The following is a 27997-nucleotide window of genomic DNA, read 5'->3' as shown; positions in this document are numbered from 1 at the left end:
CCCCAGCCCAACCCCAGAACCTGACAGCCAAAGATCAGGGAACACAGCAGGCATCCACAAGATAAAACTGAAAGCAAATTAATTTATAAAAAAGAAAAAGAAAGAAAAGAGAAAATTTACAGAAAACTTGAACAGAAGGAAGGTGCCAAGACGCAGAGGAAAAGAAACGGACATGAGGAACAAAGGGCCTGGTGGGAGGGACCAGGAATTGATGCAGAGCCTGGAATCACATCTGCCTTCACATCAAGGATGAAGAAGGGAGAGCTGGTATGTGAGGCACTAGAATCTGGGGAGCTGGGTGAGCGCCAGCACTATCCTAAGTTGAGCACCCCCACCCCTACTGCCTCCAAGTCCCAGTGAACCCGCAGCAACCAGTCAAGGCTTCTGAGGGACTTGGTGGAAGAGGAAAGAGGTTACGGGGATGATCCACTGAGTCATAAGAATGAGGTGCTTAAGTGCTTTTCGAAAATTTTAGATTTTTAAAACTTCCCATCCTCTTATAGCTGCCCTCTCCATGTCTTCTAGGAGCACTCATAGAGCCTAAGGGGTCAAAGACCCCAAATGACTTGTCTTCCTCTTACCTATCACAGGAAATCCCCCAAAATATTTCTCCTCACCAAAAACACTAATGTGACTACGTCAGTAACTTAAAAACACAAAACTAACACTCAGAGGGAAAGGGCTCAACAGCTGAACTGGGGTGGCCTAAAATAGCAACACTGAGGAAACAGCAGGAGAGATTAGTAGGCATAAAACGTGGGGTGAGGTGGCTGAGGGGGTACTGGGTTACCTCGATCACTAATGAAGGCTGGAGGAGACAGGTTCTGTACCCTATTCTATCCTCAGAACTCTCTAGAATGTTAATTCCCCTTTCCTAAAACTCACCTCCCTCTAAAAAATGTAGAAGTTTTTTTTTTTTTTTTTTCCAGTGGGTGGAGGAAGCTTCAATACAGCTTAAAATAAAATTTCCTTTAAAAGGGCTTTTTTTTTTTCATCCATAAAAAATGCAGTTTTGAGGGGGGTGTACCCTTAGAAGTAGTTAATTAGAACCTTGTATAAACACCTTCCCCTAGCCATTCCTTTGAGGGCAGCATCCCCATCCTATGCTTTCTCCCAGACATTAGAAAGAGCTTTTAAACAAAAGTCCTTGAATAATCCGATATAAAAATGCATGCCCCTGACAGGCATGGTAGGGGCTTTGGAGGGGCAGGAAGAGCTTTCCTTACGTAGTGACGAACTCTCCAGGCTGGGGAAGGGTCCCAGTGGTGGGGGGAGGCTGTTCCTGGAAACTTGATCTCCACGGGGGAGTAAGGGACAGAGTTGTCTGGCTGGATCCTCACTGTGGAGGTGGCACAGGTGTGATTGTGCCTGGGCTCGGGGCTGTGGGGTCTGGAGGCAGGGGGGTGCCTGGGTCTGTGGAGAAAGGGAAGATGAATCAGCTCAGGTGAGCAGGAGAGAAGGCTCCCAACCCAGGCCATCATAGACAAACAGAACTGGGCATGGCATGCAATGGGTGGGGAGATGAATGAGGTACCTACAATGTACAACTTCCTTTTCCCAACACCCTCTCCCACCTCACACTAGGAAAACTGACCCCAAATCATCATCCTGCCCCCAAAGGAACTCTGTAAATGGGGCACTTGAGCGTGACAGGGACAAGCAAAGAGGATGCCAATCATCATGCAACCAGGTAGGTGTTTTTCAAGTTTACAACTGAGATGCTCTGTGCACAGGACTCCTCTGTGACCCACCAGTGAAAGACCCCAACGTCATCCCAGAGGTGGCAGCTGCCAGGCTGGGGAATGGTGGAGGACAGCCAGAGAGGCCCTTCCTCCTGTGTTCTAATTTTACCAAAGCACTCATAAAAGACCTGAGCCGTTCCCCACTTACCCTCCACCCCTCCATGTGAGCCCCCTCCCTCACCCTTCTCCCCTCCAGGACCCTTCTCACCTGGCAGTGAGCTGGCACTGGGCAGGAGGTTGCCCTGAACAGCTGCCACAATGGCAGGGCTCTGGGCTGCGGCGGATCCGAGCCCCGGCCCAAGAGGCAAGGAAGATGGCATGGTGGTGGTCGCCGGCAGGTTAGGATGTAGAGGGTTCGCCATGGACACAGGCAGGTTAGGTGGGGGGAGAGTGCCCGGGGCAAATGGGAGATGGTGGTGATGCCCATGCAGGTTAGGAGGAGGGGGAAGGTTAATACTGATGGAGTCGGCTAGACTACCAAATGGGATGATGGATGGAGCAGGAGGAGGCGGCATGCCAAAAGGCAAACCCAAAGGAGCATTACCCGCCACGCCTGGGTGCCCGCTGCCTGGCACTGCCCCTGGCATCATTGAAGGAGGAGTTTGTTGGTTGGGGAACGGTGAGGGGCCTGGAAATAAAGAGGAGAGATCAAGAAGGTTAGAGGCAGGCCTGACCTGTGGTGGCGCAGCGGATAAAACATTGACCTAGAATGTTGAGGTTGCCGGTTCAAAACCCTGGGTTTTCTTGGTCAAGGCACATATGGGAGTTGATGCTTCCTGCTCCTCCCCCCTTCTCTCTCTCTCTCTCCTCTCTAAAATGAATAAAGTCTTCAACATATTTTTAAAAATTAAAAAAAAAAAGACTAGAGGCAGAAAATCTCACTCATAACTTACTTTTATACGAAGGATAATCTAGCCACTCCCAGGTACCACCTTCCCTTTCCTTGACACTAGAATCAGTGGTAAATCCTTGAACAAAATCCCAAAGATCTGGGTTTGGGGAGGGAATCCCTGCTAGCTTAAGGATTTAACAGAGCTGGGTCCATCAGTATAAACTGAGGACAATTCTATCTCCAGTCCTATCATATATCCACTTCCAGGGGACCTGGATCATTCACCTGGATCCCTCTAGTTGGCAAGAATTCAAGAACCCACCCACCCTGGCTGGATGGCTCAGTCTGTTAGAGCATGATCCCAGTGCACTAAGGTTGCAGGTTCAATCCCTGGTCAGGGTACATACAAGAATCAACCAATGGCCCTGGCCGGTTGGCTCAGCGGTAGAGCGTCGGCCTAGCGTGCGGAGGACCCGGGTTCGATTCCCGGCCAGGGCACACAGGAGAAGCGCCCATTTGCTTCTCCACCCCTCCGCCGCGCTTTCCTCTCTGTCTCTCTCTTCCCCTCCCGCAGCCAAGGCTCCATTGGAGCAAAGATGGCCCAGGCGCTGGGGATGGCTCTGTGGCCTCTGCTTCAGGCGCTAGAGTGGCTCTGGTCGCAACATGGCGACCCCCAGGATGGGCAGAGCATCGCCCCCTGGTGGGCAGAGCGTCGCCCCTGGTGGGCGTGCCTGGTGGATCCCGGTCGGGCGCATGCGGGAGTCTGTCTGACTGTCTCTCCCTGTTTCCAGCTTCAGAAAAGTGAAAAAAAAAAAAAAAAAAAGAATCAACCAATGAATGCATCAATAAGTGGAACAACAAACTGATGTCGCTCTCTCTCCTTTCCTCTCTAAAATCAGTAATAAAAAAGAGTTTAAGAACCCATCACTTACCATGGGGTCCAGGGGGTGGTACCCCTGGTAGGACTGCCCCAGGCTGGGGGGCTCCAGCTGGTTGCTGCTGCTGCGGCCCTGCAGTTGACCCTGACTGCCCAATCTGTTCAGAGGGGCCCAAGCTTCCAGGAGGGGCCCCACTGCCAGCAGGAGCAGGAGCCACAGAGGCCGGAGCCATAGCCAAGCCATGGACTGCAGGAGGCCCAGCAGCGCCTGTAGGTGGGATAGGCTGGGAGCCTGGGGGCAGGGCTGGTGGTGGCTGCTGCTGCTGTTGGTGCATTTGTTGGAAGTGCTGCTGCCGAGCCCTCATCTCTGCATACTTCAGCTGCTCCATGTGGAAGGCTTGTCTGTCGGCCAGGAGCTGTTGCCTCTGATACTCCAGCTGCCAATGCCAATTGAGTACTGTTACCGGTGATCAGAAGATCTCCAAGGCAAACACCTTGACCCTATTTTGTCTTCTAACAAACCCACTTCTCACTCTGGCAGTTCCCCACATAAAATCTAAATTGTGTGTTGGCATCCTCTTACCCTCCTCCCCAATTTTCTGGCTGTCCACATGGCTTCTCATTGCAATGGAATTAACCTAGGGTGTCCTTGCTCATTTCAACTCCAAAACTTTGTACTTGTCATGCATTTGGAAAACACTTCCAGTTCTCTTGTCAAGTCATGTTATTTTCTTTCTTAAGAATTGGTGAGAGCCTAACCAGGTGGTGGCACAGTAGATAGGGTGTTGAACTGGGACGCAGAGGACCCAGGTTCAAAACCCTGAGGTCACCAGCTTGAGCGCAGGTTCATCTGGTTTGAGCAAGGCTCACCAGCTTGTGCACGGGGTCGCTGGTTTGAACAAGGGGTCACTGGCTCAGCTGGAGCCCCCTGCTCAAGGCACATATGAGAAAGCAATCAATGAACAACTAAGGTGCCACAACGCGAAGGCTTGATGCTTCTCATCTCTCTCCCTTCCTGTCTGTCCCTCTCTCTGTCTCTGTCACAAAAGTAAAAAGAAAAAAAATTAAAATCTCTGCCCCACGGAGGAGCTGACATTCTGTGGGTCCTCAGTCTCCAGCCTCCACCTGTGGGCCATGTCTTTAACTGCCTGAGGCTGGCTCCTTCTGTCCTGGACTGGATTGCTCCATTCTGTTTTGAAGTCCTATCTCATACTTTCTGTTCTGCAGCTCCCTCCTCCCCACTGCCCCATCCTCAACTGAGGCTCAGCATCAAAGTGGGATCTCTGGGCTCTCCTGAACACCCTTTAGGGGACATTACTCACTGCTTCTCGCTCCCGGTCCATGATCGTCTCCAGCTCCTCGAAGTGCCGGAGTTTGATTTCCAACTTTTTCATCTGGGTCTCTACCAGCAGGGCCACCAGAGATTTGATCTTCCTCTCCTCAACGGCAGCCAAGTGCTAGGAAAGGAGGGTTAGAAGAAACATCAGCAGGAAGACCCAGTGGTGGACATTCTGGGGCAAAGCAAGGTTTTAGGAAAAAACTTGCCACCTGACCTGTGGTGGTGCAGTGAATAGAGCAGTCAACCTGTAAAGCTGGGGTTGTCGGTTTGAAGCCCCAGGCTAGCTTGACCAAGGTAAGAAGCAACTATAGACTGAAGCTTCCTGCCCCTCCCATCTTTCTCTCTCTCTCCTCCCTCTCAAATCAATAAATAAAATTTTTTCTTTTTCTTTTTCTTTTTTTTTAGCAAGCAGGAAAGAGACAAACAGGAAAGGAGAGAGATGAGAAGCATCAATTCTTCATTGCAGCTCCTCAGTTTCCTTAGTTCAGGGGTCGGGAACTTTTTGGCTGAGAGAGCCATGAATGCCACATATTTTAAAATGTAATTCCGTCAGAGCCATACAACAACCCGTGTATGTTAGGCATTATCCAATAAAAATTTGGTGTTGTCCCGGAGGACAGCTGTGATTGGCTCCAGCCACCCACAACCATGAACATGAGCGGTAGGAAATGAATGGATTGTAATACTTGAGAATGTTTTTTTTTTTTTTTTATATATATATATATATATATATATATATATATATATATATATATATATATATATATATTTTAACAGAGACAGAGAGAGAGTCAGAGAGAAGGATAGACAGGGATAGACGGACAGGAACAGAGAGATGAGAAGCATCAATCAACTTTTCCTTGTGCTTTGTGACACCTTAGTTGTTCATTGATTGCTTTCTCATATGTGCCTTGACCGCGGGCCTTCAGCAGACTGAGTAATTTCTTGCTTGAGCCAGCGACCTTGGGTCCAAGCTGGTGAGCCTTGCTCAAACCAGATGAGCCCACGCTCAAGCTGGCGACCTTGAGGTCTTGAACCTGGGTCCTTCCGCATCCCAGTCCAACGCTCTATCCACTGCGCCACTGCCTGGTCAGGCAAGAATGTTTTATATTTTTTTTTTTTTTTTTTTTTTTTAAATTTTTTTTTTTTTTTTTTTTTTAAATTTATTCATTTTAGAGAGGAGAGGGAGAGACAGAGAGAGGAGAGATAGAGAGAGAGAAGGGGGGAGGAGCAGGAAGCATCAACTCCCATATGTGCCTTGACCAGGCAAGCCCAGGGTTTCGAACCGGCAACCTCAGCATTTCCAGGTCGACGCTTTATCCACTGCACCACCACAGGTCAGGCTGTTTTATATTTTTAACGTTATTACTTTTATTAAAGATTTGTCTGCGAGCCAGATGCAGCCATCAAAAGAGCCACATCTGGCTAACGAGCCATAGGTTCCCGACCCATGCCTTAGTTGTTCATTGATTGCTTTCTCATATGTGCCTTGACCAGGGGCTCCAGCTGAGTTAGTGACCCCTTGCTCAACCCAGTGACCTTAAGCTTCAAGCCAATGACCTTTGGGCTCAAGCCAGTAACCATGGAGTCATGTCTATGATCGAACACTCAAGCCAGATGAGCCCGCGCTCAAGCCGGCAACCTTGGGGTTTCGAATCTGGGTCCTCATCATCCCAGGTCGATGCTCTAGCTACTGTGCCACCACCTGGTCAGGCAATAAATAAAATCTTAAAAAAGAAAGAAAGAAAGAAAAAACTTGCCATGGTCACAACACAGGCTTAATAGTTTCAAAAAAACATGAAGAAAAATAAAGTGTGGCAAGGGATAAGACCAGATCAAATAATCAGAGGACAGTAAAAGCTTAAAACAGCTTAGAGCAGCAACAACGAACTCATCCTCTTAGAATCAAAAGAAAAAGGAAATGATCAGCATTATTTAAAGGATGAGCAAGGAAGGATTTCTTCCAGGTGAAGTGAAATCAAAGGGGGCATCTCCTTATTGGGGTCCCTGGGTCTCTGGCCCTCACCTTGGCTTTCACGGCGGCAGCAGCCAGCGCGGCGGCGGCAGCAGTAGAAAGATTGCCCTCTCCGATGTCCCTCTCCACCTTGGTCTTCCTCTCCCCCTCCGATTCCACCACTTCCTTCAGTACTTCCTCCTGCCCCTCCTTTGGTTCTTTCTCCTTCTCAGGGTCAACTGGGCCAGGAACAAGGTTGTTAGTCCTACAGCCTCCCTTCTCTCTTCTGGACTTCAATCATCATGCTAGGAGGCTCACCTATGGGGTCCCCATCACTCTTCTCTGACTCTTTCTCACTGTCGCCTTCTTTTCCTTTCTCTTCATCTTTCTTGGGAACATCGTTGGTCTTCTCCTTTGCTTCTTCCTCTACAGCCCCAACTCCTTCTCGGGGTTCCTGGAGTCCCAGGGAAAGAAAAATAGAGGATATCAGGGGGACTGGCTCTCAAACACAGGGTCGGACTGGAAATGAATTTACACCTTTTACTTGGGAGGTTGTCTAGCTCCAGAAGCCCAGCCTTTGACTGCCTGAGCTGGACTAAACCAGCTCCCCATCACCACAGAGCCATGCCTGCCCCTCCACCCTCCTGGCCCAGGTCAATCCCACTATACCTTGGGCTCCTTCTTCTCCTCTGTGGCCTGACCCTCTGCCCGCGCCTCATCAGTCCCGCTCTCCTCTGGGCCCGTGGGAAGAAGAAATGGGAAATGGCTGATATAGTCTGTCTCTACAACACTTTTCCCACAGCCCCTTTTCATAGCCAAAATCTTAGTGGGAGGACTCACTGGGAGCCACAGTCCCTAAGGTCAAGTCCTGGGGAAAATTAAAAGCCCGCCAGTCTCCTATTGATCTTGTGCTGAGTCTTCCCAAGGCAGAGATGACAGAGGGAGGCCAGGTGGCTCTGGTTCTTGGTGGAAGGGGAGAAATCTGGGAACCTGCCAACCTTACCAATCCGTTCAGGCTCGTCAGAAGTGGTTCCAGCAATACCACTACTTTCCAGACCAAAGGCCGGGTCTGCCTTGCCTGTCACCTTGGCTGCTTCTTCCACTTTCCGAACATGGGCTTCCACCAAGGCTGTGGGTACCTCTTCCTTCATTTTGGAGAACTCCTCTGCAAGATCCAGAGAGGATGAGGCTGGGAGTGGGGATAGGTAGGTAGTCCTGGCTGCCCCAGTGAAAGCCCATCTCTTCATCCAGACCAGCATGGAACTAGACAGGTGCCTGAGCTGATGCCAGCAGAAGACAAGGCCAGCAGGGCAGCCAAACCTGAGGGCGTCTCAGGGTCTGAGTAACGAGTCCTTCAGCTGCAAACTAAGAGGGCCAGGATCCCTCCACATTACCTAGAGCCGACTTCGCAGCAGCAGAGGCGACTCGAGGATCAACAACGGAGGCCAGGAAGGCAACAGTGCTCATAACAGGGTTGCCTGACTGACTGAAGGGGATGGGCTGGTAGGCCAGGGGGCCCAGAGAGGCCTCTGAATCCTCCAGGTATGGGTCTTCAATTGGCAAACGAAGAAAATGCAAGATGCACTCGTCCTGTGTGCGGCTTCCCACATGCTCTGATACTTTATTCCAGTCGTCTTTGTACATTTCCAGTGCCTAGTGGTGATGGTGGAGATACAACTTTGCTTACTTGGCCACTTTCCTTGAAGATCAACAACCCCCATCTTACTAATAAGGGTAGCTGACTTCAAAGCTCGCTGTTTGTGGTATTTGTGTACTCTGCTGGTTCCAAGGAGAACTTCCAAGTTGCATTGAGAAAGGATAGGGAGTTAAGGAAATGGCCCAAATCTCGGACCTGGAGCTATTCCCTAGGGCAGGTGTGATGGGTATTGGAAAGGAGAGAGACCGAGGGCAAGATCACTCTCGCCCCACTCACGAGTGCGCCTGGCACCCCGGTCACTTCTGTTTTCGCAGACCTCTCTTTTCCTTGGTCCAATTACCTCCAGGAGTAGCAAGGTCTCCTGTTCTGTCCACTCTCGAGTGGCACTGGCCGCAGCTTTGCTCTGCAGGGAAAATACAGGTGAGTCAGAGAGAGGAGGCTGTGACTTCTGAGGAATAAAGGCACTCTAGCCAAGTCATCCCATACCTCCATACCTTGGAGGGAACGTTCTTCTTTGTGTACATGTCTGTGCGCAGCCCAAAGTTCTGCATGTCTGTTGGTTTCTCTTTGCCTTTATCAGGGAAGTTGAGCATTTGCTGGGAAGCAGAGGTCTGCTATTTGTGGAGGGAAAGAAAGAAGTGAGTACAAATGACGACCAAGAGCCAGGGAAGAAAACAAGAAAGAGAAAGAGAAAGACAGAGAGAGAGAGAGAGAGAGAGAAAGTGAGTGTGTGCGAGAGAGAGAGAGAGAGAGAGCAGAGACAAAAGGAGCTTCCTTCCCAAAGCCAGGGACAGCCCTGGGCAGGACTTCTTCCCTCACTGCTGTAGTTCCTCTGCTCTCATGTCTCTTCTTCCCGGGCAGAGGCCCCCCAATAAAGGGGCAAATAAAAAGCCCAGCAGGGTCTACACCCCACCTACCAGCTCTGGCTTGCCCTTAGCAGTCTCTGGCACCAGGTCATCCAGCTCTTTGCCCTTGCGCCCAGCCTTGGTATCAGCATCAACCTGGCGGCCCTGGGGGACAGAGCTTGATGTCATGGAGGTTGGGCAGTGAATACCAGGCCAAGGCCCTAGAGGCCTCAAGACCAAATGCTGGGTGGCCCACAAGCTCTGCAGGCACTCATGCCACTGTTCCATGTTCCCTTAATGATTAATCAGATCTGTAGTTGGCATGTTATCCATTTGTATTCACATATATCTTTACAAGTTCTCTTAGGAGCTGGACAATTAGATTCTAACCCTAGATTTAGTACTCAGTGACCTTGGGCAAGCCACATAAACTTTCTTAATTTCTGTAATGTATGAAATGGAAGTGAAAAAATGGAAGTGATAATAATTATGAGGCAAAAATGAAAAAAATGTTGGAAACATAACCACATTAAAAAATTTCATGCAACTGAATTTGAAGCCATTTTCTCCCTATCTATTCCATCCCCTACATTAGTCTGCTCCTTGAGGACAAGGAACATCTCTTCTCCCTGAGCAAGTCCTCAAAGTCTTAGGTACAGAGGCTGAGAGGTTGCTAAACACCTGGGGGTGATTCTTGTCGCCCTTTGCATCCCATGGAAAAGGAAGAAGCCTCAAAATACTCCTGAACCATTACCCTAAAAAACCAGAAAAAAGAAAAGTCCAAAGAAGCCCAATTTTTACTCATTCCCACCCTGACCCTACAGCCTCTCACCCTACCTGTGGGGTCTTGGGCTGCAGAGGCACCAGCCCTGAGGGTGTGTCCGCCAAGACATGGAAGTGAGAAGTGGGTGGAGGCCCCATTGGGGTTGGCCGACTCTCAGCATCCACCTGGTAGTTTATAAGACCCCACTGTTCCAGGAAGGCGTGGACCCTGTGAGGACAGAGACAGAGACAGGGTCAGAGAACAACCAGAAAGGCGGAACTGGGGCAGAGGTGGAGGCCTAAAACTCCCTCTCTCTGGCCCTCTTTTCTTTTCTTTCTTTTGCAAATATTGTATTGTTTTTAGAGAGGGAGGGAGAGAGGGAGGAGAGATAGGAACACTGATCTGTTCCTGTGTGTTCCCTGACTAGAAATTGAACCAGCAACCCCTGTGCTTCAGGACGATGCTCTAACCCACTGAGCTATCTGGCCAGGGCTCCCTGCCCCTCTTTTCTCTGCTCCTTTTACTCCCTGGGAAATCTCATTTCCTTCTACTATGTATATGCCAAGTCTACATCTCCAGTCAGACCCTCTCTTCATACTCATCCACTTACTAAATATCTCTTCCTAGACAGCAAGTAAAAACCAGGATCCTGCAACTATAGATGTGCTCTCTCTCCTTTCTTCCATACTTCAGAGTGCGACTGCCATTCCTCAAATCACTCATACTCCAAACCTGAACTTCACTCTTCTCTATGGATGTGTTTTCTTGCTCATTCCCCTATGTTCCTTGCTGATATCTCTATTTATGCCAAGAGACATCTGCGGACAGACATCCTGATATACCCCTTTCCTCTCAGCTGCAAAACCTACCTCATGATGGCACAGACATCACCTGCCAGGTTCCTGCGGCAGGCAGTAGAGGTGAGATACTCTTGGGGGTTCAGCCGGTAAGTGTCAATCATGAAGTTTCGATAGGCCAGGTAGCTTAGAAGAAGGAGAAATGAACAATGAGGTAGAAAAATAAATGTCTGTTGAGGGCTAAAGAGCAGGAAAAATGATAAAGGAACTAATGACTCTTCTTGCATGACAAAGACAGAAAAGAGAGAACCACTGGATTCGTTAATATGGGTCTACTATGTGCCAGGGCTTCAAACATGGCTGACATTTTCCTTGATGGGATTTTAGCTAAGTGAATTATGTTCTTGGGGATAATTCATCCAATTTTTATTTATTTATCTAGCTATCTATTTATTTATTTAAAGTGAGAAGAGGGAGACAGACTCCCACATGTGCCCCAACCAGATCCTCCCAAACAACCCCCATCTGAGGAGCCAATGCTCGAATCAACTGAGCTATTCTCAGTGCCTGGGGCCGATGCTCGGACCAACCAAGCCACTGGCTGCAGGAGGGAAAGAGACAGAGTAGGAAAAGAGAGGTAGGGAAGAGAACCTGGGATGTCTGACACCAGGCTGATGCTCTATACACTGAGAAAACCAGCCACGGCCTCATCTAACTTTTTTTCTTTTTTTTCTCTCTCTTTTTTTTTACAGAGACAGAGTCAGAGAGGGATAGACAGGGACAGACAGACAGGAAAGGAGAGATGAGAAGCATCAATCATTAGTTTTTTGTTGCGCATTGTGACACCTTAGTTGTTCATTGATTGCTTTCTCATATGTGCCTTGACTGCGGGCCTTCAGCAGACTGAGTAACCCCTTGCTTGAACCAGCGACCTTGGGTTCAAACTGATGAGTTTTTGTTCAAATCAGATGAGTCCGCGCTCAAGCTGGCGACCTCAGGGTCTTGAACCTGGGTCCTTGGTGTCCCAGTCCGACGCTCTATCCACTGCGCCACCGCCTGGTCAGGCACTTTTTTTCTTTTTTTAATTAAGGTTTTATTTATTGACTTTTTAGAGAGGAGAGAAAGGGAGAGATAAGCAGGAAGTATCAACTTGTAGTTGTAGTTGTTTCTCGTATTTGCCTTGACCAGACAAACCTGGAGTTTCTTTTTTGTATTTTTCCAAAGCGAGAAGGTGAGGGAGTCAGACAGACAGACTCCTGCATGCACTGGACCGGTATCCACCTAGCAAGCCCACCAGGGATGATGCTTGGCCCCTCTGGGGCATTGCTCCGCTGCAACCGGAGCCATTCTAGTACCTGAGGCATTGGCCACAGAGCCATCCTCAGCGCCCAGGGCCAACTTTGCTCCAATGGAGCCTTGGCTGCGGGAGGGGAAGAGAGAGACAGAGAGAAAGGAGAGGGGAAGGTGGAGAAGCAGATGGGTGATTCTCCTGTGTGCCCTGACCAGGAATCAAACTTGGGACTTCCACATGCCAGGCCAATGCTCTACCACTGAGCCAACCAGCCAGGGCCAAGCCTGGAGTTTCAAACCAGCAACCTCTGCATTATAGGTCAACATTTCACCCACTGCGCCACCACAGGTCAAGCTCATCTAACTTAATTTTTCTATTATTTTTTGTAATTTTTCTGAAGTGAAAAGCAAGGAGGCAGAAACACAGACTCCTGCATGTGCCCGACTGGGATCCACCCAGCATGCCCACTAGGGGACGATGCTCTGCCCATCTGGGGCATTGCTCCGTTGCAAGCAGAGCCATTCTAGCATCTGAGGCGGAAGCCATGGAGCCGTCCTCAGTGCCTGGGCCAACTTTGCTCCAATGGAGTCTTGGCTGAGGGAGGGGAAGAGAGAGACAAAGAGAAAGGAGAGGGGGAAGGGTGGAGAAGCAGATGCCTGCTTCTCTTGTGTGCTCAGACCGGGAATCGAACTCAGGACATCCACACGCCAGGCCGATGCTCTACCACTGAGCCAACCGGCCAGGGCCTCATCTAACTTTTAAATAAGAAATCCAAAGGTTAAAAAAGAAGCCCTATTTTCCAAATGAAGATGTTAAAGAGAGGTCCATATCCACGTATCCAACTAGTCAGCAGTGACATGGTATACAAATAATTTCTTTTTTATTTTTTTATACAAATACGTTTTGAACATGAAAAGATTTAATTTCTTTTTTTTTAGAAAGAGAGAAGGCAGGAGAGCAGCAGGAAGCATCAACTCATAGTAGCTGCCTCACAAGCTCGGGGTTTTGAACTGGTGACCACAGTGTTCCAGGTCAACACCTTATTCACTGTACCACCACAGGTCAGGCAGAAAGATCCAATTTTAAATCCCAGTTCTACCATGATGGCCTTCAGTAAGTTACTTAAATTTTTGCCTCTCCATTTCTTCATCCACAAAAATGGAGTGTCTACTGAGGATTAGAAAGACCTGTGAAGATCTAGTCCAGTGCCAGACATGTTGTAGGAGCTCAAAAAATGGTAGCTGTTGCGAGATAAAGTGTAAAGTTTAAGACCATGACCCAGACTAAAGGTTTCAGAGCTCGGGTTTACTACTTACTATCTGTGTGACCTTAAGCAAGTAACTTCACCCCTCTATACCTCAGTTTACTAATCAGTAAACTGGGGATACTAATAGGACCTTCCTCTCAAGCTGATATAGAGATTAAACTAGTCAAAGTATGCAGGACACTTAGGACATTGCCTGGGAGACATTAAGCTCTCAATAAATGCAAGCAATTATTATTATTTACTTTTTTTTGGGTATTTTTTCTGAAGTGAGAAGTAGGGAGGCAGACAAAGACTTCCACATGTGCCCAACCAGAATCCACCCAGCATGCCCACTAGGGGGCGATGCTCTGCCCATCTGGACCGTTGTTCCGCTGCGACCAGAGCTATTCTAGTGCCTGAGGCAGAGGCCATGGAGCCTTCCTCAGCGCCCAGGCCAACTTTGCTCTAATGGAACGTTGGCTGAAAGAGGGGAAGAGAGAGAGACAGAGAGGAAGGAGAGGGGGAGGGGTGGAGAAGCAGATGGGTGCTTCTGTGTGCCCTGGCTGAGAATCAAACCTGGGACTTCCACACACTGGGCTGCCGCTCTGCCACTGAGCCAACCGGCCAGGACCTTATTCACTATTTTATACCAAGAGTACAAAATATTAGTTAGGAAATGTGATTTTATTTTATTTGTAAATGTTTATTTTATTGACTTTAAAGAGAGGAAGGGAGAGAGAGACAGGAACATCAATCTGTTCCTGTATGAGCCCTGACTGGGGATTGAACCTGCAACCTCTGTGCTTCAGGATGATGCTCTAACCAACCGAGCTATTTGCCCAGAGTGGAAACATGATTTTAAAAAGCATTCTGCCACCAAAAAATTCTTTGTACCCTTTCTTTGCCAGTCACATCATTTTGACAGGCTTCATTTGTTAGGTTTTTTTGGGTTTTTAAAATTTTTTTTAAATGTATTGACTTTAGAGAGATAGGGAAGGAGAGAGAGAAAAAGAGAAAGGAACATCACTCTGTTCCTGTATGTGCCCTGACTGGAACCTGCAACCTCTGTGCTTCCAGATGATGCTCTAACCCACTGAGCTATCTGGCCATGGCATGTTTATTAGTTTTTTTATTTATAATTTTTATTCATTTTAGAGAGGGGAGGGAGACACAGAGATAAATCGGGGGGAGCAGGAAGCATCTACTCCTATATGTGCCTTGATCAGGCAAGCCCAAGGTTTCAAACCAGCAACCTCAGTGTTCCAAGTCAACGTTTTATCCACTGCACCACCACAGGTCAGGCCTTAATGTGGTTAGTATTATACAACTGATAAGCTTTCTTCCAGACATAAAAAAATTTATTATTATTCTTTTTTTTTTTTTTTTTTTTTTTTTTGTATTTTTCTGAAGCTGGAAACGGGGAGAGACAGTCAGACAGACTCCCACATGCGTCCGACCGGGATCCACCCGGCACGCCCACCAGGGGCTGATGCTCTACCCCTCTGGGCGTTGCTCTGTAGCGACCAGAGCCACTCTAGCGCCTGGGGCAGAGGCCAAGGAGCCATCCCCAGCGTCCGGGCCATCTTTGCTCCAATGGAGCCTCGGCTGCGGGAGGGGAAGAGAGAGACAGAGAGGAAGGAGAGGGGGAGGGGTGGAGAAGCAGATGGGCACTTCTCCTGTGTGCCCTGGCCGGGAATCGAACCCGGGACTTCTGCACGCCAGGCCGAAGCTCTACCACTGAGCCAACCGGCCAGGGCCAAATTTATTATTCTCTTCCCAATGAATTTGGTTTATCTCTAAATGAAAAAATGAAACATATAATTATTTTTTAAAAAAGGGAATGAAAGTGTGGAACAGTTCTGGTTCCAACCATGCTTGCAAATCATGTTGAACTCATGCCATCTGGTCACTATTTCTTTTGCCCTGGAGAGAGCAAGGCTTCTTCACACACACTGCTTTCCCCAGGAAGAAGACAGACGCATACCAGGGTACAGGAAAATAAATACTGTAGGAAGGAAAAATGGCCCTGGAGAGGGGAAGCTGAGGAACAGCTGGGAAGCAAGCTTGTTGAGTTCTCAGGAACCCTGGCTCAGCACTCAGTCTCACCGTCTCATCATGATATTGATCCTGGAGCATCCCTAACCAGAGAAGATTGGCAAGTCTAATCCAAAGCCAAGCAGGCTTGGCCTGAGGCAACACCCTAAAGAACAGAAAGACTTCTGAGCCCCAAGACTGCACTTTACCTAACACTCACTTCTCTACAGAGAGCTCTCTTCATCCCTTAATTGACAGGCTTGAGTTTTTCTACTTGTTTTTCTATCAAAACCTACTCTCAGGGACCAGTGGAGCAATAGTCAATTACATTTTAGTCAAAGCTATTATTTATGCTAGGGATATTTGCATTTTGGACATCAGTAATTACAGATTGAAAGGCCCTGTACCCTGCTTTAAAAAAAATTGGAGAGCCTGACCTGTGGTGGTGCAGTGGATAAAGCGTCAACCTGGAATGCTGAGGTTGCTGGTTCAAAACCCTGGGCTTGCCTGGTCAAGGCACATATGGGAGTTGAAGCTTCCTGCTCCTCCCCCCTTCTCTCTCTCTCTCTCTCTCTCTCCTCTAAAATGAATAAATAAATAAAAATAAAAAAATAAAAAAATAAAAAAAAATTGGAGAAACAAGAGCAGGTACTTGGTTTTGTACAGAAGAACATGCTTACATGGCCACTGGGCAAATCCTAGAGAGTATGTTACCATGGTCACAGTGCTGGGCTGGGGCTGCCTGGGGGCAGAGATCACATCTAGTGCAGGGAAGGAGCTTAAGAAATGTTTGCTAAACTGTATGTTGCTGGATCAGGAAGAATAAATGGGAAAATTGGGAATAGGGGGAGAAAGAGACTTATAAGCTGAGATTCCTTACATTTCTGGAGTCTTGGACTTGTTCTTGCCGTTGAAGAACTCAGGGAGAGCCCTCCGCTCAATGGCATGAACACTGCAGGAGAAACCAGAGTGGATTTAGAAGGCATGAGTGAAGGGATGGGAGCCCCAAAGAGAGGAAAAGCCTAGAAGGTAGGGCTGGCAAACAGAGACAGCAGGAAGAAATTAGAACTTCCTGCCAGGGCCCCCCTAAAATTGAAGTATACTTTGATCTATTTGGCTAAGGAAGACATAACTTATTCACAGGCAGGAGGAGGAACAACACATTGACAAGAAGGCAGGGAGACAAGGATTTAGTGAGAAGTTGGAGCAACAATACCTATTATAATCAAACCAGGCTGCATAGCTGGGGATGATGATGTGGTGGGTCTGTTCAGTCACATTGTCCTCATGCAAGTCCGGGTTCTTGGTCTGCTCCCCCTTGTTCCCCGTACTGTTTTCATCCTCATCCTACAAGTATGGAGGCTACTGGATACTCAATATTTCCATTTTGCACCTAGCATCCCCCTCCTTCCCCACACCCCAGGAATGTGGGCACTAAAGATGGGTATGGGAATGAATAGTTATGGCCCGCAGGACTTGAAAAGGGTCAGTTTTGAGCAATAGGTAAGGTTAGTCTAGGGTGGGAAACGTCCAGACAAGGAAAGTTCTGGGCAGAGGGAACTTTATAATCACAAATCAGAATCATATAGAGAGGTAGGGCCTCTCTAAACTGGCTCCACCTTGCCCGTGGTCTCCATGCTTTCATCCTCCTGTTCATCTGGAAGAGACAGCAAGATAGAAGGCTAAAGCTTTCTGAGGGGCCAAGAAGAATCCTACTTTCTGAAAAGCCCCAGCAGGGGGAAGGTGGCAGTTGACCTCCCCTCCTTTAAGCCACGGGCTCCCCTCTTACCCAAGTCAGTCATGGTGCCTCCTTTGACCGGGGCTGACTCCGAGTCTTTCTTAGTGTTGACTGCCAAAAGAGGGTCATTTTATCAGACAGGTTCTGCCTAACTCAGGCCTTTACCTCTCTGCTGTTAAAGTTCCAGAGATCTCACTTTCTCCAAAAACGTTCATCCATCTGATCACAAAATGTGGTAACTTCCTATAGTCACAATCATTCTAAGGTTGAAACTCACTTGCTATTTTGCCCCCTTCCCCAACCAAAAATTAATTTAACATTTTCCTTATAGAGAAGCATCTTCTACTCTATGGGCACTCATAAATCATTCTAGTCTTTCACAGGCCCTTATTCCCATTTCCCATTATGTGTCTGTAAGTTCTTAATGAACTGAGACAGCCTGCTCAAATCACCCTGCAGAAGGGTGGTTAGATCTTGAAGGTTTTGAAAGCAGAGGACACTTTCCTCAACTAAACTCATACACAAAAGCTCAGGAGAAAACAGACAGAGGAGAAAGCTGCTCTGCTTGACTGGGGGTGGGAAGTGGAACTTGTCTTTCCCAGTGTCCCTCTTTACCAAAATGCTGAAATACACTTGGGGCTAGTCTATAGAATAGATTTTAACCAGTACTGAAAAGCAGTGGTCTCCAAAGTGGGGTTCTAACATAGTATGCACGAGATGATCCACTAGAATACAGGCAGAGAATTATCAGAACTTCTCTTTATATTTGTTTTTAAATCTTATCCTTTACATTTTTCTTTTCTTTTCTTTTTAGCGAGAGAGAGAGAGAGAGAGACAGACAGACAGACAGGTATGGAGAGAGATGAAAAGCATCAATTCTTTGTTCTGGCATCTTAGCTGTTTATTGATTGTTTTCACATATGTGCCTTGACAGCGGGGGGGGGGGGGGGGGAGGGGGCCTCCAGCCAAGCTAGTGACCCCTAGTGCAAGCCAGCAACCTTGGGCTTCAAGCCGGTGACGCTCAAGCTGGTAAGCCCGCACTCAAGCCAGATGAGCCCACTCTCAAGCCAGTGATCTCAGGGTCTTGAACCTGGGTCCTCACCATCCCAGGACAACGCTCCATCCACTGTGCCACTGCCTGGTCAGGCTACACTTTCCCCATTTTTAAAAAATTTTTTACTTTCCTCATTTTTTAAAATTGATTTTTAGAGAGAGGGAAGAAGGGATAGAAGGGGAGAGGGAGAGACAAGAGAAAGGGAGAGAGGAGGAGAGATAAGTAGAGAAAAGGAGAGGAGAGAGGAGGAGAGAGGAAGCGAGACAGAGAGAGGAAGAGAGAGGGAGAAAGGGAAAAACATCAATTTGCTGTTCCACTTATTTTTGCATTTATTGGTTGATTCTTGTATGTGGCCTGACCAGGAATCAAACCTGCAGCCTTGGTGTATTGGGATGATGCTCTAACCAAATGAGCTACCTGACCAGGGCCATTTTCCTTTTTTTCTTTTATTTTAATTTTTATTTATTTATTCATTTTAGAGGAGAGAGAGAGAGAGAGAGAGAAAGGGGGGAGGAGCAGGAAGCATCAACTCCCATATGTGCCTTGACCAGGCAAGCCCAGGGTTTTGAACTGGCGACCTCAGCATTCCAGGTCGATGCTTTATCCACTGCGCCACCACAGGTCAGGCCCATTTTCCTTTTTTAAAAAAAATGTTTTCATTGATTTTTGAGAGAAAGAAGACGGTGGAGGGAAAGACATCAACTTGTTGTTCCACTTAGTTGTTCCATTTAGTTGTGCACTCATTGGTTGCTTCTCATAATTGCCCTAACCAGGGATCAAACCCATGACCTTGGCACACTGGCAAGATGCTCTATCCCCTGAGCCACCCAACCAGGGCTCATTTTCCCGTTTTTAGATAATGTTTGCATGTGTTTTATAATGTTCCTAAGGAACTGGTATAACAGTTTATGTAGGTAATTTATGCGCAAATATATTTTACTGACAGGGATGCAAAATCAAAGAGTAGATAACTACTGTCAGCCACAAAGCACAGTCCACAATTTAGTTATGAATGTGATGTAAGAGGATTGTCCTTGGTGATAGAAAGATCCTCTAGACCTGAAGATTGGCTTAGGAAATCAGCCCACTCTAGGGGTTTGACTAAGTAAGGGCAGGTTAGGCAAGCCCAGAGCTAGGCCCAGCCCATACCTGTTTTGGGCAATGTCACCTCTTCTACATTGGGGACTGGTGAGGGCTCATCCATGTCCTTCGTTAGGTCTTCTTGCTCCTCTTCTCTGTGGCCACGCTTGGACTTGGTGTAGGGTGTTGAGGGACTGGAAAGGAAGAAGAGTGAAAGAGAACCCAGTCATCCTTGGACAAGGAGTCCCTGGAAGTTGAAATTAAAGGGAAGCAAGAAAGAATCCCAAGGGCAGAACTGAGCAAAAACAGAAACCAATCAACCCAGAGTAACAGGAAGTGGCCAAGGCTTTCATTTGAAGGTAAAGCTCTTCTGGAATTTACTAGTGGATGAGACTAGAACTAACAACTGGGTAGCTACAGATGACCTTTGCGTCTCCCCTCTCAGACCAGTAGGACATGGTCAGGTGGTTATGGGAAGGGTTCTGCCCTTTCCTGCAACATGGTGTGGAGAGAATGATGAAGGCTGGGAGCTTAGGGGCTGGCATACCCTTTCTTAGCATTCTTCTTCTTAGCTTCTGGGGTTGGTGAAGGAGAAGGGGAGCGCTTCCTCTTTTTATAGTTCCCCCCCTTCTTGTCCCGTCGATCTGAATCTGGGCTGTTCACCTGCAGGTTGGAGAATTAGGACAAATGTCAGCCAATAATCTCCAGTGCAGACTTATTTCAAAACTTATGGTGAGGGCTCAAAAAAGAAAGAAGAGAAATTTTTACCTCATCTGTCAATGTCTTGGCTGAAATCTTCTTTCGACGGGAGACAGAGTTTTTGTCATCATTCACTTCATAATCTTCCTCATTCATCCATTCATTGAAGGTGTCTGTGTCCAGGATCCACTTTGCATGAATCTAAAATACAAAGGCAGCCCTGGCCGGTTGGCTCAGCGGTAGAGCGTCAGCCTAGCGTGCAGAGGACCCGGGTTCGATTCCCGGCCAGGGCACATAGGAGAAGCGCCCATTTGCTTCTCCACCCCTCCGCCGTGCTTTCCCTCTCTGTCTCTCTCTTCCCCTCCCGCAGCCAAGGCTCCATTGGAGCAAGGATGGCCCGGGCGCTGGGGATGGCTCTGTGGCCTCTGCCCCAGGCGCTAGAGTGGCTCTGGTTGCAACATGGCGACGCCCAGGATGGGCAGAGCATCGCCCCCTGGTGGGCAGAGCCTCGCCCCTGGTGGGCGTACCGGGTGGATCCCGGTCGGGCGCATGCGGGAGTCTGTCTGACTGTCTCTCCCTGTTTCCAGCTTCAGAAAAATGAAAAAAAAAAAAAAAATACAAAGGCAGATTGTGCTGAAGAAAAGCCTAGAAGCCATAGCTGTGTTTAAGGGCCCTTTACAGAAAGCCCAAGGGCACAGAGCCTCTGCTTTGCCTCCAAAGAGCGGTCTGGTCCTGGCCTTCCTCTTGGGGCAGGGTGGGCACCAGAAAAGCTCACCTTCCTAGGTTTCTCAGGAGCTGGAGCATCTTCCACAGATGCTTCAATTTCACTGGCTGGGATCCACGTGTCGTAACTGCCACGGAAAATTCAGTATGAAACAGAATCAGTGAGACAAAGTTGTGGAAAAGGAGAAGTATAAATCTTTTACCTTTTCCATGTACAAAAAGTACTGGGTTGTTGGGTTATTTTTTTGATATATATCTTTTTCCAGTTAATATTGAGATTCTTTTCATTATCAAGTAATAAAAACAATGTCTCAACTCTCCAGGCAGAGGAGAACAGAAGCTCCATATCCATGCATGCTGCAAATGGCTTTTTCCAGTCTACCTGAATCATTACCAGCTAGAAGCAGCGGTCATTGGGACTTGGACATGAGCTGCAAAGTATAGAATGGTGACAATTCCAGTGCCATGAGGACTTTTCCTGTGGGGAACTTTCCTGGACTCCTGCTCCCTGTGACAGCTCCTAACAGACTGAACAGTGCTTGGGTTGCATTTTTCAGGGATTTGGCATGGTGATGGAGCCAACTTGGACTTGGTGAACATGTTAAGGACACTACTCTTTTAGGGATTCGTGCTGTATTGGCCAAGAGTTTGCTTAAAGGCTTTTAATCACTGTAAAAAAAATAGAGGACTGGATGAAGAAGATGGGGCACATATACACCATGGTATACTATTCAGCTAGGAGAAATGATGACATCGGATCACTTGCAGCGGAACGGTGGAGTCTTGGTAGCATTGTGTGGGGTGAAATGGGTGAATCAGAAAAAAAACAGGAACTGCAGGATTCCATACATTGGTGGGACATAGAAGCGAGACTAAGAGGCATGGACGGGAGTGAGGTGGTTGGGGGGGGGGGGAAGGAGGGAGAGGGGGAGGGGGAGGGGTACAGAGAGAACTGGATGGAGGGTGGCGGAGGACGATCTCTCTTCGGGTGATGGGTATGCAACAGAACTAAATGACAAGATAACCTGGAAATGTTTTCTTTGAATGTATGTACCCTGATTTATTGATGTCACCCCATTAAAATAAAAATTTATTAAAAAAAAAGTAATAAAAACAATTACAAAATATTTCAAAATTAAAAAGTGGATCATCCTAACACAACTACTTGTGACATTCAGCATGTTTTTTTCCCCAGGAACATTTTTCTGTACAATTTTTTTTTTTACATAATTGCAATGATATTGAAGTTATTTTATATTCTACTTTTTGCAGTTAATATTCATCTACAAATTATCTATGTTACTTCTGTAAGTTCAAGGTCTGTATAATAATAGCCAACTGATATAAATTGGCTGAAACATTTTCCCACCATTAGACATTCAGATTGTTTCTAATATTTACTTATCAAAAATTATACTGGGATAACCATTTCATACATAAAGTCCCAATTCTTTTAGCCTAATCCAATAAGTACAAACCTCCCCTAAGACAGAGAATTTGCATAATAAGAGGGAGAAGAACAAATTAACAAACCTAAAAATAACCCAAAAGATAAAGTAAAAAATAAAAATAAAAATCCCAAAATATCCCCCCCAAATCACTCCTTGTTGCTTTGCTAGATGTTTCAGTGCTTCTCAGCTTGGCTCTTTTACTTACACCTGCTCCAGGAACCCAGACTCACCTGTCAGGGTAATAGCCCCAGTGCAGAAGAACCTGCTTATCTCTCTTCATGACTGGTCGTACCCATTCTTCTGGGGATAGAGATAGAGCAAGGAGAGATATAAGCTAACGGGGAACAGAAAAGTAACTTCATATACAACTATTGTAGCAGAGGACCTAGAAATGGGAATGTGAGACGATAGGAGGATTTCGGGTTGAAAGGAGAGAGAAGCCCAGGCACCTCATGGGATCTGAACAGTCCTTCACTGCCTAGCCCAAGCCATTTACTGCAGCGGCTAGGAAGAGCCAGGTCTCACCTTCTTCCAGGTTCCCAGGGACAGGATACACAACATGGGAGGCATTGTTCTTATCTTCAGTGACTGTTCCCTGGATGGCACAAAAAGAAGCAGGTAATTTTAGTCTCCTCTAAACTACTCATAGGTATAAATACCAAAGTAAGATTTAACCAGAGATCTGCCTTCCTGATCAGTTTGCTCAAATTGGCATTAAAGTTAATTTGCACTGTCTGCCAAGCACATACCAGCTGAGTAGCAGAGAGGAATAGCTGGGATTGTGCTAATAATGGAGAAGAGCCATAGAATTAAAACTTGCTACAGGTACTGTAATCCCTCTGAATAAATACTCTACACAGGGAAAATGTAAAGTTGATGCTGTGTTTCTAGCAATGACATCTGCTTGTTATTCTAGATATCCAAAATGCAAAGATCTCATTTCTCTGAAATCAGGCAATCAACAGAAATAGATCTTTCCCCCCCCAGGCCAAGATAACCTCTAGGAACAGTGATCCAAACCTGTCAAGACTGGGAAATGGGAGAAGCAGACAGAGAAAAGAGTGGCTTAAGGTTTCAAGTCTAGTCATTTTCCAAGGTAGTGGCACTTTTGCAATAGAAAACACGGCAGCTCAGGGCTGTTTACTGAATGGAAAAAGTCATGGAGTTTCCAAAACCTCTCCTGACCCCCACCCACTCACCTGGTGTCTCTTGATAATGTCCTTTAATTTTCCTAAGAGTTTGGGTTCAATTTCTGGGCACAGAAAAATGTTCGGTCGAGACAGGCAATTATTCTGTGGGGAGAATAAATAGATGGAGCGAGCCCTGGCTGGGTGGCTCAATGGAGAAAGCATCCTCCATTGTGCTAAGGTCACAGGTTCAATCCCTGGTCAGGGCACATATAAGAAGCAATCAATGAATATACAACTCAATGGAACAACTAAGTAGAATGGTGAACTGATGCTTCTCTCTCTTCCACATTCTCTACCTCTTTCTTTCTGTCTCTCAAATCAATGGAAAAATTAAAAAAAAAAAAGAAACAGATGGAGTGAGATTATGGGGGAGAGTGTTTTGGACTCCTACTAGGGAAGGAAAATAGATGGGGGAGGTTCTTGACTAGTACCTGCACCAAGGACTTCTCAATGGTCATGAACATTTCCACGTTGCGGTCCATGCGTGATGGATTCTGGAAGTCATAACGCCGCCTTGTGAAGAGGCAATAATCTAGTGAATGGTATAGCTCAGGTCTGGGGATAAGGTTAGGGTATATGACTTTTTAACATGGGAAATTAGGACGCAGTCCTCACAGCTGTTGCCAAAATAGTCTAGGATCTGGGGTTCACTGATCTCAATTCACTTTGTACTTAGTCCAAACGGCAAGCAAAGCTTCAGATGCCAACCTAAGAATCCTTTTGCTCTACAATATACAGACTGATGCACACCCACATACTCACTTACTCACTCTTGGAGCCTATTCTGGCCCTTACTTCCAGCCATTTTTCTGACCTAGCAAGTCAGGCCTATTGACCTAGCACAGTAAGAGATTCATAAGAACGTCTACCTAAGCTCTGTCACCCCAGAAGGACCACAAGGAATCAGAGGGGGAAAATTCTCTCTAAATTAAATGTAAGGAGCATAGAGAAGGGGTGTCTCACCATCCCTGGTCACTCTTGAATTTGTAGGCAGCTGCAAGTATGTGGCATAGGGAGCCTCCTGCTTTGAAATCTAGGAAACATTTGATCTACAAAATTGATGGAGGGAAGAAGTATGTAAGAGTTATATCCTAAATTCTTATTACTTAATCCATTCAGAAAATCCCATGCTGGTGATCTCTCCCTCAAAGTTGGAATTCTTTAATCCCTGTGCCATTGTATCATGTGGCCTAGAAGAGGGGAGAGAAAGATAACAACATTCACAAAGCCCCAATCTGTGACAAGCACTTATTGTGTTATCTCACTGACCATTACAGAAACCCTACAATATAGGTATATTAATCCCATATAGAGATAAAGAAACTGAGATGCAAAAGGTTTAAATTGTCCAAGTCACAGAGACACTAAGTGGCAGACCCAGGATTCGAATACAAGCCGTGCAAATCCAAATTTCATACCCTTTTAATTGTGCCATGAGAGTTTTGTACACCAAACTCACACACTCTGAAATAACCTGTTGTACAAAGTGTTACTAAGACAAAGGGGATAATAAATTGGGGACTAGGCCAAGGCAGCAATGCCCTGACCAGGGATAGGTATAGTAAAAAATTACCCAGATTTCAAAAATTATGAAATTTGCCCCCAAAAAACAACTCCCTCTCCAGATTAGAGGATTCATGCCCCCCCCCCCTTGCTTTCACACTCACCGGCAATTTAGTGAGCGGTGCATTGCTAACATGTTTGCCAAAAACTTCTTCCTGGAATTGTAGCAACTGTACAACCAGGCTAGACAGGGACTTGTTGGTAGGAGGTTCAGCTTGTATATACTGGGGAAACAAAGGGAAAAGCAAAGAAAAACAGACCCCTATAAATTGTCTACCACTTCCTTATTTCATCCCCAGGAGCTCTGAGAACATCTGGGGCAGATAACATTGTATCTTCTTCCCCCACATGTGTAGTTTCTATAAAGAAAATGGCAGAGGCCTGACCTGTGGTGGCGCAGTGGATAAAGCGTCAACCTGGAAATGCTGAGGTCGCCGGTTCGAAACCCTGGGCTTGCCTGGTCAAGGCACATATGGGAGTTGATGCTTCCAGCTCCTCCCCCCCTTCTCTCTCTCTGTCTCTCCTTTCTCTCTCTGTCTCTCCCTCTCCTCTCTAAAAAATGGAAAAAAAAATGGCAGAAAGGGGGCCCTCTATGCCCCTCACTAAGAAGTGGTACTTCTACTGCCCCCAGCCCAGGTGCCAGTGTTGAGTGCTGAGGACAAGGGGGCTTCCTACTCTTCCTCAGCTATATCCTGACATTGGAATTGCTGACATTGGAATTGCAGGACCCTGATCTCTACACAGAGGACTGTAAAATTATGAAGGTTCACTGAGTTTAGGCCATGGAAGCAATCCCTTTGAGGCTCTAAGTAAGACAATAGTGTATTTCTTAGGATAACTTTGTGGAAGGCCAAGATGTCCCCTATAATATAGCTTAATAAAACAAGTCCAAGAGCCGGATAGCTCAGTTGGTTGCATCTGGAACCACAGAGGATGCTGGTTCAATCCCCACTCAGGGCACATACAGGAACAGATTGATGTTCCTGTCTCTTTCTTGCTCTCTCCCTTCCTCTCCTTAAAATCAATGAAAAATAAACGTAAAATAAAAAAAAGACAGGTCCAAGGAAGCGAGGTAGGGCAAACAGACTGAGAGAGCAAGCTTAGGCAGAATGAGCTTGTGCATTCTGCTTCTACTAGGTACAGGGCACAAATGTTTTTGCAGGTTCTCCTAGATGGCAAGGATCAGCTACTATCCAGCCTGGGTGGTAAAGAGCAAGACCACATCTGTCTTCTCTGAAAAAACCTTAGCTGACTCAAGTAACTCTGGGCATTCTTCAACATTTCCACATTATGCTACCTAGCATCCTTGCCTTCTGTTCTAATTTAAAAGTAAGCCAGAAGGCTTAACTTTCTCTTTACCATTTGACCGGTTTCCTCAACCCTAATCACACAGGAGAGTGCTCCCGTCAGTAAAAGGTATAAAGAGATCCTTCAAGGAAAAGGTAAATGATCAAGAGCTAAGAGCTTGAAAGCTGAACTAGGTCATAGACTGTCAATCCCCCCGGGGCCAGAAACGAAGCCCTTCCATTGATTTTCCTTCCGAAAGGTCAAAGGTAGAAGCCTGGGAACCAGAGCCTCACCCTGGGGTACAGACAAACCACAGACCCAGCAGCTGTTTGTCAGGATCCTGACCCCAGAGACCTGAGCAGGAACAGGTTCCTAAGCAAGATCAGAGGGAGGGGTGTTCTAAACCACTCATCACACTCCAGATAGGCTGCAAAGCTGGGCAGGAAGAACTGGAGAGCAGAAGGAAAGCCAGAAGAACCCCTCTCTGGGGGCAGTGAGAAGAGAGGATGCCTGTCTCCAAGAAAAACCGTATGTTTATATGTTTCTTTCAACAAGGCCTAAAAACAAAGACAACACCAGAGAGAGGTTCAGTAGAAAAGACAGGTAAGGCTTCTAAAACCCTTTGTTTTAGTACCTATCATATTATCAACAGCATGAGGTGAGAGGCTTGAAATATAAAAAGAATGGCCTAGACTCTGAACCCCAAACCCAGGGCAACTCCAGGCCGGGCGGCCGGGTGACTTTATTGTGAAGCTGAGGAATGGTTTGAGAAGGGGTCGCTGCCAAGGAACTCCTATACCCTGGCTCCCGTAAAGGTTCTGCTGCTCCTTGGCTAGAGATAGGGGGTCGAGCGGTAGAGACTGGTGACCTCAGGGTGGGGGCCATTTTTTCAGGCTAATAGAGCAGCCAAGGGCCCGCTCTGTGGCTGTTTACCCTCCTGCTTCCATCATCTTGCTCTCAACGTACACAAAGCACCGGCGAGGCCTCAGCCCTACGGCGCCCGGCTCCTGTGGGGAACCCTGGCGGGCACCGTGGCGGGCACGCTGGGGGTTGGGAGTGGGAGCAACTGACACCCGGTCCAACCCCGGCCGCCTCTCCCGGAAGAGCCCGGAAGGCGACTGGCTCAGAGGAGGTGGGCTGCTGGCACCGGACCCGCCGGGCAGCGGAGAACAAGGGGCAGAGGGCGCAGCGGTGGGGGCGGGGGCTGGAACCCGCGGCGGGAGGTGGTGGCGAGGGGCGGAAGAGGGGCGCGGGCCGGAGGGCGCGCAGGGGGCCGCAGCCGGGGCCGCGGGCCGCCGGAAGGTGGGCAGGAGCCCGGGGCACTGCAGAGCCGCGGCCCCTTTGTCCCGCCCCCGGTCTTCGCGCGGCCCAGCCTGCCTACCTTCTTGTAGTTCTTGCCGAGCCAGAGCCGCACGTTGTCGAACTGGGTCACTGTGTCCGCGGCCTCGTAGTACTTCACGTTGGGGCCGCCGTCCTTCTTCCGCACCGCCATCTTCTCGGGCTCGGGCCCAGCCGCCGCCGTCGCCGCCGCCCGCTCAGCTCAGCTCCCGCCTCCTCCGCCCCCTCCCGCCGCCGCCGAAGCCGCCGCCTCCCGCCGCCTGGGCCGGCCCCGGCCCGCGCAGGCGCCCCCTGCCGGCCGGCTGGGCGCGGCGGCCACGGAGCGCCGGGCGCGGGACCGACCTGGCGGCCTCCCCGGAGGCGGCGGCGGCGGCGGGAGGGGGCGCCCACTCCTCCGACACGGCTTCGGCCTGACGCACAACCTTTTCTTTCTTTTTGCCTCTCAACCCAGGAAGTGGTCCCTCTCCTACCTCCAGGGGACGCTTGTCGCCTGAGGC

The 27997-nt window shown here is 47.9% G+C and overlaps 1 protein-coding gene across 7 annotated transcripts; it reads right to left on the bottom strand.

Annotated features, from left to right (window-relative positions):
* Nucleotides 1-62: 62 nt before the first annotated feature.
* SMARCC2 (SWI/SNF related, matrix associated, actin dependent regulator of chromatin subfamily c member 2) lies at nt 63-27742 on the bottom strand. 7 transcript variants are annotated; one of them, XM_066258443.1, is made up of 30 exons: nt 27544-27742; nt 24980-25099; nt 24276-24361; nt 23744-23825; nt 23322-23414; nt 22648-22717; nt 22353-22422; nt 20724-20799; nt 20018-20149; nt 19797-19912; nt 19319-19443; nt 17167-17226; nt 16997-17034; nt 16594-16724; nt 16258-16329; nt 10879-10992; nt 10084-10237; nt 9319-9411; nt 8896-9015; nt 8742-8804; nt 8139-8397; nt 7748-7909; nt 7414-7478; nt 7063-7198; nt 6817-6983; nt 4774-4908; nt 3507-3888; nt 2287-2370; nt 1951-2016; nt 63-1413 (listed from the first exon to the last, which is right to left on the bottom strand). In XM_066258443.1, exons 1-30 carry the CDS (start codon nt 27652-27654, stop codon nt 1337-1339), a joined length of 3459 nt encoding a protein of 1152 aa, XP_066114540.1. In that variant the 5' UTR covers nt 27655-27742; the 3' UTR covers nt 63-1336. The 7 variants fall into 7 exon arrangements, with proteins under 7 accessions (XP_066114540.1, XP_066114541.1, XP_066114536.1 ...); XM_066258444.1 differs by having other exon boundaries at nt 8896-9012; XM_066258439.1 differs by having other exon boundaries at nt 1951-2370.
* Nucleotides 27743-27997: the final 255 nt, after the last annotated feature.

The sequence above is a fragment of the Saccopteryx bilineata genome, chromosome 2 (assembly GCF_036850765.1).
Source record: "Saccopteryx bilineata isolate mSacBil1 chromosome 2, mSacBil1_pri_phased_curated, whole genome shotgun sequence".
NCBI lineage: Eukaryota > Metazoa > Chordata > Mammalia > Chiroptera > Emballonuridae > Saccopteryx > Saccopteryx bilineata.
Note: the sequence above shows the minus strand (reverse complement) of the source record. Positions and strands in the feature narration are given on the sequence as shown.

What these genes read in the sequence shown, in the direction of transcription:
- SMARCC2 (XM_066258439.1), bottom strand. Translation starts at nt 27,654, where the DNA reads ATGGCGGTGCGGAAGAAGGACGGCGGCCCCAACGTGAAGTACTACGAG. An exon ending in TTGAGAAGTCCTTGGTGCAG is followed by an intron (nt 23,415 to 23,743) that starts GTACTAGTCAAG and finishes TTCTCCCCACAG; the next exon opens with AATAATTGCCTGTCTCGACC. An exon ending in GCCTGGTTTGATTATAATAG is followed by an intron (nt 16,330 to 16,593) that starts GTATTGTTGCTC and finishes TTTCTCCTGCAG; the next exon opens with TGTTCATGCCATTGAGCGGA.